The 15,957-nt window shown below is 39.5% G+C and overlaps 1 protein-coding gene across 2 annotated transcripts in view; it reads right to left on the bottom strand.

Moving 5' to 3' along the window:
- Positions 1-15,957, bottom strand: part of SYNJ2 (synaptojanin 2) — a 68,373-nt gene that overhangs the window by 38,071 nt on the left and 14,345 nt on the right. For both annotated transcript variants that reach the window (XM_042017112.1, XM_042017111.1), the window contains exons 3-4: positions 9,384-9,654; positions 6,745-6,970 (exon numbers count right to left, since the gene is read on the bottom strand). In XM_042017112.1, coding sequence (XP_041873046.1) covers positions 6,745-6,970; positions 9,384-9,654 — 497 coding nt within the window. The remainder of the gene's footprint in view (positions 1-6,744; positions 6,971-9,383; positions 9,655-15,957) is intronic.

The raw sequence follows: 15,957 nt of genomic DNA, 5'->3' as shown, positions 1-15,957 counted from the left end.
AAAACATGCTCTCCCAGTAAAGTTTTTTGAACATTACTGGCACCCAACTGCAGGAGGTAATTACCATGGCAACACACTGGTGCACCTTTTCTTTGTAGAGTTGTTTGCTTTCTTTGTTCAGAAGAGTTCATTCCTCCTGCAGCTGGACTACTTCCTCTTTATCACATTCTCCCTGAGACTGGTTGTTCCAAGACGAGTCAGTGACTTCTACACACTGAATCATCTTTTCACTCAGTCATGTGAGTCATGAGCTAAAGAAACTCATTCCAAGGTAAAGCAAATTAATAGAACTACTACAGCCCCAGCGTTATCCTGACTAATACTAAATGAAGATCGGGACCTGAATCTGTGCAAAAAAAGATTCAAGACTGGCTTACTTAAAATTCTGACAGCAATCATCACCTTAGCAGTTGAAATGAAATATCTAATGATGACAAAGCTTTACTAGAAGTACAATTTGGCCACTCAAACAGCTTGCTACAGAGGATTAGTTTTCTTTACAGTATCCTGGGAAGTCCCTGTTTCCACACCTAACTGCAAAACTGACAGCTCAAGTATTTCTTTGACCAGCTCCTTTAGACATCCAGCTGCAAATCTCTATACCCACTGACTCAGTGTAGTAATTCTAATTCAGTACCTGCAATTTAACATCTTTCTGAGTTACAGTTTAAATGGAAAGTATTTCCTCAGTTACAGACCATGAATATATAACCTGCCTTCTTCCTGCCAAACACAGAAGAAAAATACTGACCAAACATTTATTTCTGCATTAACAGATGCTCTGTTTCCACTTATTAGTGAGTAAACAGATGTTTGTTACCACTATCACTCATATTTTCTGTTCACTGGTTTTGACCCATTACCTCTTCTGTTTTCTGCTCTATTAAGCTGTCCATTTGGAGAACTGAACAACAACCAAAATTTTTAAACTATGTGATCATTCCTGTAACCTAAACAGCATGCCTAAACCTTGACGTGATGGGCTGGGGAATCCTCTGTCAAGCTGAGGTCTAATACAGGACTCTCCTATGATGACTGAGCATTTTAAAGAAACTGACACTTTTTAGGTATGTTGCCATGTAGCTTTAGAAAGTAGATGAGGGTTTTTGAACTGGGAGCACAGCTTCTCCAACACAGTCATTCACAAGAAAGTACTTTTTTTTTCTGTTCATTTACAGGGCTCATCATTCTGTTCTCTGAAACAATTCTCTGGTCTTTCACAATCCTTTCACCTCATTCTCATGACCCAGATGAATCTAAAATTATTTTCTTCCAAGCTGCCAGCAAGTTGGAAAAAGACCTAATATTTTTTTAATGAGTGGGAGACTCATTAAAATGACTTTTCTGCCAGTCATTCCTTCCTAAACAGACTCTAACCATTTCATTAAGCATTACAACTGTGCAAATCTTCCCTCAATTTCAGCAATACCCACTTATCCTTCATCCACCACTCCAAAGAACATGACCCTTGATCTTGACATTGCCTTTTAGTATATATGTCCCTCGACCTTACAAGATTAGTAGCAACAGACTTCCTACCAGCAGACTTGTTAAGCAATCAGATTTAAAGACTAAGTGACTTTCCACATCAGGAATGGATATAATCTTAGCAGCCACATACACTATAAGAATCCCTATTTGCTAAAATCCTAAATAAGCACTGATAATACATTCAGATTGAAATTACACTCATAAATAAAAGATTCCAACTTCGTTGCTTATGCATGGACAAGTACAGCTTCTTTTCTCATATTCTTCATGGCCTTGATCAGTTTTTGTGCACAATGTCATATTTTCCACAAGCACATATGTGTCCCACTTTTTTGTTGTTCTAGTTTTGGCTTTATTACCCTGTTCTCTAGCAGATCCATTTCCCTTATTCTAAGGTACTACACAGAAGATGAACAGTTCTTTAAGAAAAGAAACTTAAAGAAAAGTAAACTGCCTTATGTCCAGAATTTTCCTGTCCTCTCTTTTCCTTAACTCATGGACAAGAAGATCATACTGTTTTTTCTCTAAAAGTTCAACAACAATCAGTTTTTTGGACAACACTTGGTCATTAGGATTGATACATACTGCTAAATCTCTGTCTTTGCGGAGTCTTATCTTGTCTTAGATCCAAAATGACAGCAAGCTGGTACCCATGTGCCCCAGAGAGAATGTTCTTTCCTATTAAATCCTCAAAACACTTGAGGACTACTTCATTAATCTCAAAGGTTCTGGCCCATAGTACAATCCAATCCAGTCAGCTGCATGAGCTTTCAGACCAGTTTCCCATCAGACAACATAGCAGCAACTGAACACTTAACCCATCTGGAAGACTTCTTTTCCTTAACAACAGATTACTTGGCCTCTGATGTCTGGTGTTAGAATTTGCCATGTTTTTCTTTCAACTTCTGTGGTCTTAGACTCTCTTTGTGGTCTCTTTCTTCAACTCCACGATCAAGGGTGATAGTACTGACAGTTCAACAGGACATTTTTCAATCTTTCTCTTCTGTTGCATAGGGCCAGACCTTGCCCCTGCAATCCAAGGATCTTTCCTGGTAACAAAAGCTTCATGCACAGGGACTGCTAGAAAGCTTCTGGGCAAGAAGCAAACATCTGTGTCAACCCTCTGGTGTTCTAATCACAGCACGCTGTGCCCATTCATTGGTTGGAATAATTTATTCACTAATCTCCATCACCCGGCGTCATTGGAAACAAATAATCATCCAGTCACAACTTCAAACAGCAAAATTCATTACAGACTCAAGGGGCACACAGAGACAGAGTCCATGATGAAATGGATACTCAGATGGCTTATCTGGGGATCCCCAGCTCTGCCACACAACCCACATACAGCATGGACAGCAGCTGGCCTAAACATACCTCTCTGTGAGTCCCTTTAGCTCAGCTCATGGGACCCAAGGATATATTTGCCAAAATAATCCTTTTTGCCTTGCCTGGGGTCATACTAAAACTTGATCCAGAAAATAAACCAACCACATGATTGCATCCGTTCCTCTCCTGGAGAGCTAGCCAACACAGTCTAGGAGATATTGTGAAATAGGGATAATTTTCCTTAATCCATGCCTGACATTTTTTTCTTAAATTGGAAGAAAGGGAAGGTTAATCCAAATTCATGCTATTCCCTTTCAATGCTTCCTCAAGGTTTCAATTTTCTTTACTGAACAATTCCATGAAGGGGAAAAAACTGAAACTGTGTAGTTGTCTTTGGTTGGTTAGAATTGTTCCTTGTAAGCCACATACTAAGATTTTAGCATAACTCTTTGGAGGATAACTGGGGAAACAGCTGAAATGTAAATAGGAACAGGCACACAAACGAAATGAAGAAGGCATTTCTAGTTTCTCAAAGCTATCAGAAGAAAAGAATTACAAAAATGCAACACATCTCAACTTCAAAGGATTACTAGGGGAGGAAGAAAAGGTGAAAGGAAACATTTAAGCTACAACTGAGATACAGAGTCTGATTTTAAAACTACTCGAGAATTAACTGCTATACTGCATGCACTACAAGTAGAAAGGGCTACCATCCCATTACAAAATATTTGTCAGCAAATCTGAAAGCACACATTGAAGGGATTGCCCTCTTTTCCCTTCATTTTGTTTTTCCTTAAGTGTTTCCTATAATATTTTCTTTCTTCTTTCTTTGTAAAGACTCAAGCCAAATGATCAAAAAGCCAAAGGATCTACTAGAAGTTGTGGGGTTTTTTAAAAGAAAAAGTTAAGATATTTTACTTTTCCTCCCTTTTTGTCAAACACTGAGTCACAGCAGTTAAGTGAGCCCACAAAAAATGACTCACTGCAGAGCTGAAATGCCACAAGGCTAACACAGTGGGAGACAAAAGCATACCATCTATGCATAAAAGAGCTGCCTGGAGATAAGATTAATTGTTTCTCCTTCTTCTAAAAACAGAAAAATGTTAGAAGCAATTGCTACAAAGAGGGGGAAAGTCCTGGGTTTTCAGAATCCTAGGGTGCTATTTATCCATGAAAGCAAATAGCCAATATGCCATTATACTGTACAGGCTGAAGCAAATGGAAACAAAATGTTATTCAGCCAAGGTATTACTTCATAGGAGATTAGTCAGTCGTTTACTATGAAAGCAGGAGAGAGTTTATTCTTGGACTCTTCCTTCCTAATGGCAAGGGGAATGCCAGCTTGAACTGGATCTCAGGCATCCCAGTGGTTAGCTCAACTTTGCCTTCTTAGGACATGCAGCTTGGCAAAACTAGTGTTTAGCACCATCAGTAACAGCAACCTTCTTTTCCTTTTTCTTTTCTTTGGTTTTAGAAATCAAACAAAAACACACAACCCTTTAAAACTGCAAACTCTTGCTATAATTTTAAACCCACTCAAGCCTTTCACCCTAAATCCATTTCACTCTTGTGCTTTTGCTTACCCAGTTGAAAAAAACACTCAAAAGCCCTCAGTTCTCCCACTTCAGGATCTGGCTGAATGGGAACAAAGCACAGCAGTTCCCATGAAGAGCCTGACCCAGACTCAGCCAAGAGAAGCATCAGCAATCAAGTACTGTTTTGCTACTCACCAGGAGCCAATCCTCAGGTTTTCTGCTGGAATGCAAAGGCCATCTCATTTTTCATGCTAATCATTTGCATCATGATGTACTTCAGGAACATAACTAAATAGAATTAGTTACTTCTGACCCAATTAGTGAGCAGGACAGCAGAAGTATTTCCCATAATAAGTCAACTGATAAGTGCAGTACCACAAATGCGAGACTCGCTGAAAAAAACCTGACAATCCCTTCTAACATTTTCTTTCCCCAGCATTTCAGCAAGATAACATTCTTCAAATCCTGAGTAACAGGATTAGTGCTTTGCACTAATATTCATAAGAAGACACTCAACTAAAACAGGAGAATGTACCAAGTTTATCACTCAAAATGGCAGATCTCACTTTTTGTGTTATCAGGTTCCTGGGGAAAATTCCACTTTTCAGTAAGCTGACATAGCTGTATCTCCCAATGCACTGACAGACTTTCTAGAAAGGTGTAGATGTTGCAAGACTTGACTTGCATTTGCTTTGGAGCAGCAGCACACAAGAGGATTTTTGGCAGAGAATTCAGAGGCTGACATTAGAGACCCAAGCACTGCAGGGGAACAGTTTCACATTCAACAAGCAAAATTTGTGGGAGCCTGAACACTAAGCGGAAAGCTGTCAGCCTAACTGAAAATGCAGGCAAACCAGGAAAAGGAAGGACATGAGCAAAAAGTCACCCGCATCCCCAGTGAGAACTCTGACCACTGGGCAGAAAGTCACACGTGTAACATTGTGCATGCTTTGAGCACCTCTTGGGAATCAAACCTCACCAGCAGGCTGTGGAATACCAGTCTGCAACTCCTTCAGGCATCCTCCTGAGGATCAAAGCACTGCCAAATCTAAGGTAGCTTGATATGTGTCTTTAGGCAGAACCAGGTGAAAAGGTTAAAGTTGTATTATGAAGACATCATCTTAGAGGAAATTTAGAAAGTACCCAAACATGTCTGGATTTTGGACAAACAGGTGCCTGAAGCCATCCCTGGCTCATGCAGTGGGATAATGGGAAGGAGCTAACTGGGTGTGAGCTGCTACATTCACACATTGCTGTAAGGAAATACTAGTGCTGATCTGTGGGCACCTTTGAGAGGTGGTGCCATCCTCAGCCATCAGGAACAGGCTTTCAAAGACACAGCTGAAGAGTCTCTGTGCTGCACTCACTGTTTCATGCTCCCCTTATGAACACCACACAGGCAACCTACTTCCATTGTACACGGACCTATATACACAGACACATACACACACCATCTGTGACACATATGCAGCTCTGTAGATACACCCAGAAGATGCTGAAAACTACCAAATTTTAGGAGCAAATCCCTGTTCTTTGTTGAAAACAACCAGCCGTTTATCTATTCTGCTTCTAGAGTGATCCATTTCTGTATGATGGTTCTGACTGCTAATAATTACTACTTCGGTTCAAAAGGGAAAAGGGGATTGTATTTGAGTAAGAAAGCACTCACTTCAGCTGGCACAGAAGACTTCAGATTCTTCGTGGTCCAGTGCTTTTTACTGACTTTCAAGGCCACAAGCTAAACCATGTGCAATAAAACCAAGTGACTCTGTTGTTTTGTTTGGCTGTGCCGATCAAGGGAGCCTGCTAAATGCATTTCACACACTTAATTTGTCTCAGCATCAGCTGGAAATGAGATTTTTACCACGTATGTATAAAAACTGTCATACCACCTCTCATTGGAGAGAATCCCCCACAAACCAAAGGGGAATATAAAAGCAGTCTCCTCCAAAATTAGTTGAACTGGAATTTTCCTGTCTCTAAGATGTCATTTTTTCAGCATTTTCTTTACTAGTGAAAGATGATTTGACAGTGAACTTTACTAGTCAAAGATGACATCCCAGCACCTTTTCTAGACAGCTTCCTGAATGGTTTAAAAACCCATGTCTGCATTTCACTACAGTATCAAACAGCCAGACTTTCACACTCAAGGAAAAAATCAAAAGCGTTAGTGAAAACCATGTGACTGAAAAAGTCAGAAACAAAGAAAAAGAGCAGATTGCAAAGAAATGCTTAATAGGCAAGAACGAATAGATCTGCAAGGCAATAATATTCTAAATATTCTTGAAAAAAACGACTTCCTGAGCTCCTTTAATTCTCGTTGAAAATTCTGCCCCAATTAAACACGAGTGGACTAAATTATGCAAAGCCATTGGATATATCCACTCACCTGCTCTGTCTCAACGAAGTTAGAGACGTGTCCGTCATCATTGACCCCTCGGACATGGAAGCGGACACCAGCTCGCTCGCAGCTGATGCGAGAGATGAGGCAGGCTTTTGCCTTCTTGTGGGAAGCATACACGGTGCGAATGTCCACAACACCACACACCACTTTCAGAAGCCAGTCAGAGCAGTTCACCTGGTAGTGTTTGAAGGGCACGTGCAACAGCTGGTTCCTGAAAGGTTCAACAACATACACATTACTGAATAAAACAAACAGACAGGCATGGTTGCCACCTGACAACAATCACTAATTTAATCAATTAATGTTTTATGACCCCTTTTCTCCTGTACTTTATCTCTATCCAAACCCTGGAAATATCAGGGAGAAACCCTTGTGAACTATTACAGTAAACCGAACATAGGAAACTTTAACTGCACAGCTACCACCAAGGTGCTGTCTTTATATCTTGTACTTGTCTTACAAATTTGGATGCAAATGTCACCTCTTTCAGCTCCAGAAATTTATATTTAGTAATCTCTTTTCATAAATTACAGTGCTGTCAAGCTAATTACTTTTTTTGGAACAGTACTATCTGGACCTTAGCATTCACTACAGGATGAAGAACTGGTTCAAAATCCACCAGGATTTTCAGAAAAAATAATTCCAAGCAGAAACTGGACCTGTAAGTCACTGGAGATATTGCAAAAAGTACTACTAAAATGAAGAGGAACATCTGTTCTAACCTTCAAGATCAACAACTCAAGAAACCTGTCATGTCTGTTAACAGTGATGCCAGTCTCTTCTATTATGATGTTTTTCTTTATTTCATGTTTCAAAATGTGCCTTTAGTTAAAAAGGAGGGCCAGGAAAATATCTTTTATGACCACAAATTGCTCAACAGTAGATCTGTAAAAGAGAGTGAAACCCCTGAAGAATTGTTCTTCTAGAGTACAGCATTTACCTGAAAAAGGTGCAAGGTATTATTACATTTTTAATCTAAATATGTAACAGAAAAGGCAGCTCTAAAAGAAGTTTTGCTATCTCTTCCACCTCTTTCTCCTAGTTCTACTCACAGAGGAAGTCCTCACTCAGGCAAATTCCAGTAGAATTTTTTTTGTTGCTGCAGTTCATTAAACAGGCAGTTTGTGTTGCCTACAACTAAGGTCATCTTACACTTTTCATTGTGTAACACTTTATCTCATTGTTTACTTTCCTCAAGCATCTATTGTTTGGTCTGAAATTCCCCATATCAACTAATTACCTTAAGACAAATTTTCTTTGGAAAATCTTTCCAGATCTTTCTTTTTGCCCTAAATGTGATGTTGTCACCATTTATCCCTGTTCTACAACATATTGGAGAATGGCAACTCTTCAAAATTTACTTCTAGATTAGCCAGAAGTAGCAAAGAAGGAAAGTTCAAATATACTTATCTTCCAAGAGGAAAAGTTTCAAAAGATAGTACATGGAAAAAGAGTTGCTTTAAGTGTTGTTTCTTTATTAAGGGATATTGCCATCTTGGCAGTCTCATCATTGGAGTACAACTCATTTCTGCCATGTGTCTTAACTTGACAATGCTTGGTGACCTTTTGGAGAGGAATGCATCATTAGCACAGCTGAAAGCAAGTATTTATTATGTATCTCTCTTCAGAGTTAAACCACTAGATCTTACCAGTCAAAATCACATCCTAGCTAGAAAGATTATTTAGCCTAACTGAAGTGCTCTCTCATGTTAATTCATCACCTATTATGAACTTTTTTACTTATTTAATATTCACCTACATTGGGCCACAAGCCTCACTGCACATTCTAGCAGCACATCCACAATTAACCCTGCCAGTTATTTTCCACCAACATCAAACCCTCATTTATTTCCAGAACAGCTATGCCTGCTGTGTGACTATCTTTCTGTTTAAAAAGAAGGGGGGCGGGGGGGAAAGGGTATAGAAATTCAAGCATTATGCCAAAACTTGCAAAGCAAACAAACTGAAATTACATTGACCATGACCCCACCCAGAAAGACAAAACCTAGCATTGTGTTTTCTTCTTTCCCCTCAACCAATACTTACCACAATACAAGATAATTCTTCTTTTCTTTATAAGCACAAGAAAGTAAAGAGCACAGAACAGTGTATCCTGGGAGTTTTCTTTTGTGCAACTTACATTTGCACTGAGCTGTAAACATATTAATATTGATGTTTTCAACATAAAAACTAGGGCATTTTGCCAAAACAATAAACTACAGACTTTCAACACATACACTTTTTAAAAATAACAGATACTTCAGTGCAAATGATGGGATTTATGAATAGTTCAAGTGCAGGCTTCTATTAGATAACTTTAAAGAAAGTTATTAAAAAGGACTGCAAGGGAAACTATTCATGGCATCTAGAGACATGTTTCTGTAGTATGAGCAAAATACATCCTGTCTTTCCCTCTTTGAAGCATAAAATGTCATTTTATAATTGCATTTCACTACCAGATTAATTTTAATTAAACACAAGTTACCATGAACTCATTAAGGCCACCTGCCCTGTAAAAGGAGTGAAATGAAAGGAGATGCACTTTCACTTCCCTCTGAGAATGTCTGATCAATGAGATACAGGTGGGGACAACAGAAGACTTGGGTATAACATGCAGTACTAACCAGAAGAACGAGTTACCAGATTCATAGTTGTTATCACCCTGCTTCTGAGCCCGCACAGTGAGGTCAAAGTTTGAGCCTGCATTAGGCCAGGAGAAATAGAACATCCCAGAGTTCAGTATTTTCTTCAAGGCAGTAATGCGCTCATCTTCCTTGGTTTCCTCCTGGAGAGGACAGAAATCTGTTGCAGTAATTTTGTAAACTTCAGCGTCCAGGATTTTTCCCACCGATGTACAGCCTGTCACCAGGACCAGAAAGTGCAGCCGAGTGTTACCTAGAAAGCAACAGACAGTTACAGAAGGGTTATTTCCAGGCGGACACAGCTGCTCACCAGTCCTGTCACATGCAATGCCGACAGGGCTCCAGCAGAGGCCAGCATCTTTGCTTCAGAGGAGAACAAACAGGAGCAACAGGCACGCAGGCCACGTTCTTTACATTTCTGAATTCCACTTAACTGCAGTTAAGTGGCTGCAATTGCACAATATTCCACAATACTTATCCATCGACATGCTTTGCTGCACCAGAGTGTGTTTTCCCCACTGACTTTATGAAGAGCAATGTGCTTACTGTTGGGACACTTCTCAAAAAATCAATTTAATCACCAAAGAACATAGAGTATTCAGATTCTTTACTGGCTTCAGCTGAAGTTGGGTGTGTTCAGACATTCATAAAATTTCAGTATTACCAATTCTTGAGATTTTGCTTTTTCTCTCACAAAAGCGTGTACATGATTTGATGACAACCTCAGCTATCACTAAAACAATTACAGCTGCCATAACTGTGAAATCATGAACCAGCTGAACTTCAGGGCCCCAAAAGTAAAAGATAAATTTGGAGCTTGAGAACACCACTGTAATCGGATCTGTCATACACAGAACCATTTCAACCTCTGCTCATTCTCTCTGAAATGACAATTAAGAAACAGTAGAACAATTTCTCTGGAAATGCCAGTTTTGCTATGAAGAAACTGATTCACTTAAATTGGCCTGTAATGGAGACAGTGTCATGCTAGTCACTCCAGTTAGTAAGAAAAGGTGGAAATGAGCCAAGATTTATTAATTTAGCACAGCAGAACCAACAACTGACCTGCCAAGAGCAAGTTAATTAGCTAAGGGCACGGTGACAATCTGGGACAGTATGGCTTCAGACAGCTAAAGGGAACACTTCGTAGGATCGCTTTTCAACCCTCCAGGGTGACCACTGCCTGAAAACGCACACCAGCTCTCACACAACAACTCTTCTTTTTCTGAAACACCAGAAGGGGAGTCCTTGCTTTCAGGTAACAGGCTGGGTATAGAAACTAGAGTTAGGGGTGGTTTTCAGCAGGGCCAGAATATTTGCGTAGGCATGTGGGATTGGAATGGCAGGACAAGGTGGGAGATTAGATCTTATTCATTCTGGTCTGCTGACTCCAGTTTTGTATAAAGGCCAGTGTAGGTGGTATTTACTAAAAAGCTCTGTTCATCACATTTCTTTCTGTAACAAGGCTGTGCTGTGTTCTCCTTCTTGAGTGCTTTCAAGAAGTGTCTTCTGTGCTTGCGACATCATAGCAGAGGGCCAGAAATACTGATAGTTTGTTCCTCCTTTGCACATGACTTTGCATAATTATAAAGAATTAAGAGTAGGAGACACATCAGTTATCACCACAAGAGTTCATAACTGACCAAATACTGCCTTGCAGCCTCCAGAAAGGGTTAGGAGGAGTTAGCTGTCTCTCAGGATAGCTAATAGCTTCTGTGACTTAGCTGAAACCACACAAAACTGATCAGCTCAAAGTAAACTTCACTCATGAGAATTTGGAAGCAATATATAAAAACACTATTAATATGCCTTAATATCAGTCAGCTTTGTTAGTCACAAAAACCAGTAGTGAAGGACTTGGATAGCTGCCTGGGTGCGATGCTGAGACAGAGTACAAGTACTTTCATTGCCTTCAGTGACCTTAAACTTTTCTAAATGGTTCAGAAGAGATCAAATGAGAAAGTCAGCATTAAAATAGCCAAAGAGAACAAAAACTTAATAATAGAGGGCTTGTTACCTGTGGTTCTGTCCTTCGAGGAGCTTGTAACCAGTGGAAAATAACTGGATCTAAATAGAGTAATCCTCTAGTTTAAGAAGGTGTTGAGTAGGAATAAAACATGACAGAAAAGCCAACCAAAACCATAGTTTTGCCTTACCTAGAAACTTGCTCACCAGAGACTATAAACTCTTTTTGCTACCTCCTCCACTCAACCACTCACCCCCAAATGGGATACTCATTTACACATTCAAAGGTCCAGCAACTCTACTCCCCTATATCACTAGCTAATAAGCTCAAAAAAAGTAATCACACCTAGGAAGGTATTGTATTGTCACTGAAGTACAAGGAGATTGGTTTTCTGAAACTCTAATACTTTTTTGCCACTGGGCAGTAATTCCACAAGAAAAAGTTAGGGCTGTTCAGCCTGGAGAAAAGAAGGCTTCAGGGAAAACCTTATTACAACCTTTCAATATTTAAAGGGGGGCCCATAACGAAAGATGGAGAGAGACTTTTCACAAGGGCTTGTAATGATAGGACAAGGGGCAACAGCTTTACACTGAAAGAGTGCAGGTTTAGATTGCATACAAGGAAGACATATTTTAAAATGGGAGTGGTGAAACAGGGAAATAGGTTGTCCAGAGAAGTTGTGGATGCCTCACCTCTGGAAGTGTTCAAGGCCAGGTTGGAAGGGGCTTCAAGCAACCTGGTCTAGAGGAACCTGTCCCTGCCCATGACAGGGGCGATGGAAGTAGATGGTCTAGAGAGGTCCCCTCTGACTCAAGTCATTCTACAGTTCTATATATCACAGAATAAGTCTCTCTACAGTACTCCAAATTACAAAGCAGCCACCATACACTTCGCATTATACCTTTGAACAGAGACAGGCTGGCAAAGAAGCTCACACTTACAGCCCAGAAAACTGGAGAAAAAGGATGAAAAGAGAGATTTAAGGTATGATAAAGCTAGCCTGCTTTGCCACTTTGTCTTCCCAGGCTGCTGTGTGAGCTGAGGTGGTCTTCAGACCAGCCCTAACCTCTCTTATTTGCTTAAATCACTCAGGATATGCTACAAAACAGACAGAATGCAGAAACCCTACAACACCACAGCCCCATCTTAACACAAATCTCTCTGACTCTGTACCTTGGAAAAAAGTTCCAAGCCCCATCCTCTGATGGCACTTTCATTCCAGGTGGTATTTGGACAGTGTTCCTGGGAACCAGCTCTGGGCTATCACTGCAGGAGGAAGATTCTTGCCTGATGCACATGCCCTCTTGGCATAGGGAACAAGCTAATCACAATATCCTATTGACAGTGCTCAAGGCCTGTGTCCTGCCCAATTTTATTCACAGCATAGATGTAGCCATGGGGTTCTGAACAAAGGTAATGCTCCTGTCAGCCTTTCACCCTTTTAGAATCTCACACAGCAGAATTAATGCTGCCAAAACACTAATCCACTATTCATCTTTTAGCCATGTCTCCATTAAGGTGTAAGAAATTACTCACCACTACACTATACAGCTACACACAGAGCTTCCCTTCTTTACCAGCAGTTTATGTCTAGGAATTTGTTCATTTAATCTCAAACAATTCTCCCACCTTTTCCCTCAACTCAGGCTGTCAATGCTTTTATATATATTGATAAACACATTTGACCAGTTTGTAATGGAAATGAGAACTGTGCTGCTTCCACTCATGCTTTCACTCGGCATTTTCTCATATTGCAAATGTTATTCCAAGGAATGAAACAAAAGCTTTATGTATCCAAGTAGCACCTAATATGGAAGAAACATAACATTTTCAGACACAGGAAAAATATTCCTGCTTATTTTCCAGTCCCTGAAAGTCTGCTGATTATGACTACACTAAAGAAAAAAAAAAAAAATCAGTCCATTTACTTCTAAATTCAAACTTTAAAAAGCAAACATGGTTTCTTTCCCATTATGTAAATGTCAACAACCCATAATCTTTCCTGTTGAAAGTAGACATGCAACATGAAAGCAGCTGTATCAACCACAACCTAAATGCACTTAAATTTAAGGGTAGAAACATAAAAGAATGCCTGAAGTGGCACTCCTGGTTTACTATACCCACCCACCTCCAAAGCAAACAAACAATCTTGCTATGAACACAACATGGGATTTCCTTTGGTAAGTGGATTTGTGAGGCCATCACACAAGAAAGAAAAGAGTTTTTAAATTGGTTTTGGTGAACAAACTGTGAAAATGTCACAACTTCAATTAAATAGATCAAACTGAAACATCCAGATATTCCTTAAACCCAGAAGGTATTTCCCCTTTAAACAATGCAGACTATTCAATCAAATCTCTACAGATGTAACTTTTCAAAACTGCAGCTCACTACCATTACCAATTCTATAATTAAATTAAAAATACTGCTCCTTTTAAGTTTCCAGTAAAACTGTTTTATGGAAGTAGCATTTGAAGTACCAGACTAACACCAAACACAAGAAAAAATTACCTGCTAGTCCAGTCAAACCCACCTGGCAGTATCACCAGGAAGCATATTATGGGGTTACAGCTTCTAAAAGGAGCTAAACAGTATTGAAGGTATTTACAAATCTTCTGTTCAGAACATCAACAACAACATGGAAAGAAAAGTACTAAAAGTCATGAAATGAGCAGTCACCCCTTAAGTGCAAGCTCAAATAAGACAGAAAGTTGTGTTTTAAAATGCTGGCAGTGCATCCTCCAGATCAAAGGGAGAATTAACACTAAATCAATTCCCTAAAGTCTGTGGCCCTGCCAGTACTACCACTGCAGCCAGTCTACAGAGGCTCCCTGCTCTCAGGACTTCCTTGCATATCTGGAGTACGGGACAGGCCAAACTCATTTCTGGAAAGACAAGCCCAAGAGTTCTTATTAAAAAAAATTAATTAATGGAAATACAATGGGTGGAAAATTAACGGCAATTTCCTGTCTATTTTATGTTCAATACAGTAGCAGAGAACATGTTATGTTCACCCAACAGCTGCAATATGCATGATGAATGGGACCAGCATGAAGGCCAATAAAAAGCAATCAAAAAAATGGAATTTTTTTTCCTGTGAAGTGATCAAGGTTCCAGATCTGGCTCTTATATTTATTTCACTTTGTACCAACCACCAAGCACATCAGCTGTAGACTATGTATCATATCCCACCTTGGAGATTTTTTTTTTCCCTTTAACTTAAACAAGTAGTTTAATGTACAATCCTGATTCATATTAGCCTTTGTAAACTGTACATATAGATGAAAGTCATTTAGGAATGTAAGAACTGCACTTGAAGGTCACAACTATAGAAATGTCCCTCCTGTCCTTGGAATGCAATCTGGAACGTTTTAAAGAAATCTCTGAAATAATTTTAGAGCAAGAAATGAAGTGTTCCTTACTGGTCATGCTTTCTACAGCAACACATCTATGAAAAAGCAAGACCAACATACAGTACTAAAGAAAAAAATTCTTTCAAAGCTTATGGACCAGACTTTGATCTCAGATAAATAGGTACAAATGTGACCAAGATCATTATTTTGCTTCATTACAGCTATCAAGCACTACAACCATCTGTAAAAAACATTTGTGAAGAAACGTAAGAAATGTTTTGCTCACAGCGATATGTGCTGAATGCCCTTTTATTAGGTTGCACAAGAGAGGCAGAGGATGAAGAATATTTAGCACAGAAACAAGACAATAATAATTTCCATCCATTTTTTCAAAAGCTCTTGTGAAACCAACTGCCTTTATCCAAGTTGAACAGGAAATGCAGTTCTGGTACGTCACACTGTACAATAATAAGCTGCAGTTTCTGTATTTAACCTGTCTACATGACTCAAGGTAATTGCTTCCCCTGCAGCTCAGGGGATGATTTCAATGCTGCCTATTTTGAGCTACAGTGAAAAGGAGACAATATTAAATTCTTATTTTGTCCTTCTTAACTGCAACTATTTCACTCAAGACTGCCTTTTCTTTTTTAAATGGATTTTCTCCAATTTTTACTCTTTCTCCATTCCGTGACAGTCATGCCATTGCCTTATGTTCCCTCAGCCTTTTCCATCTCCACTCCACATATACGCTACTCCATTTTATAGTCCACTAAAAATTTTTTTGCCTCTTGTCTGTCTTCAAAAATAGCAGCAGAACACAGCAGAGCAGTACCTTCTAACCACCTAGCTGACAATTCCTGAGGAAATCTACAGCAGAATTATGAAAAGAGCCAAGATTTTCCAAACTACCATTTTAGTCTCAAAGACACTCCTCTTTCTCCTTCTTCTACATACAATCACATTTTTAGGAAAAGTGCAAAAATAATAGAAGACAGGTACTTAGTTGTCTTTTTAGCATTTGAAATTTCTTCCTTTTAACTACGCATTGTATGTGTACAAGAGTGAGAGTACATACACAATCAAACGAATTCAGAATGCCTCCCCAAATACAGCAGCTGTATTAACCCAAACAACCTATGTGGTGATGGTGTTAAAATACCACCCTATGTATGCATCTCTTCCTGACATCACAGTGTCTGAACAAAACACTGTAAAGCCAGCTCTTTTAACACTTTGC

Source organism: Corvus kubaryi, unplaced genomic scaffold, assembly GCF_017639235.1.
Source record: "Corvus kubaryi isolate FWS band 111438036 unplaced genomic scaffold, C.kubaryi_AGA036_p1.0 split3-73, whole genome shotgun sequence".
In the NCBI taxonomy this organism is placed as follows: Eukaryota; Metazoa; Chordata; class Aves; order Passeriformes; family Corvidae; genus Corvus; species Corvus kubaryi.
The sequence above is the reverse complement of the archived record's forward strand: the minus strand, read 5'-3'. Positions and strand labels throughout refer to the sequence as shown.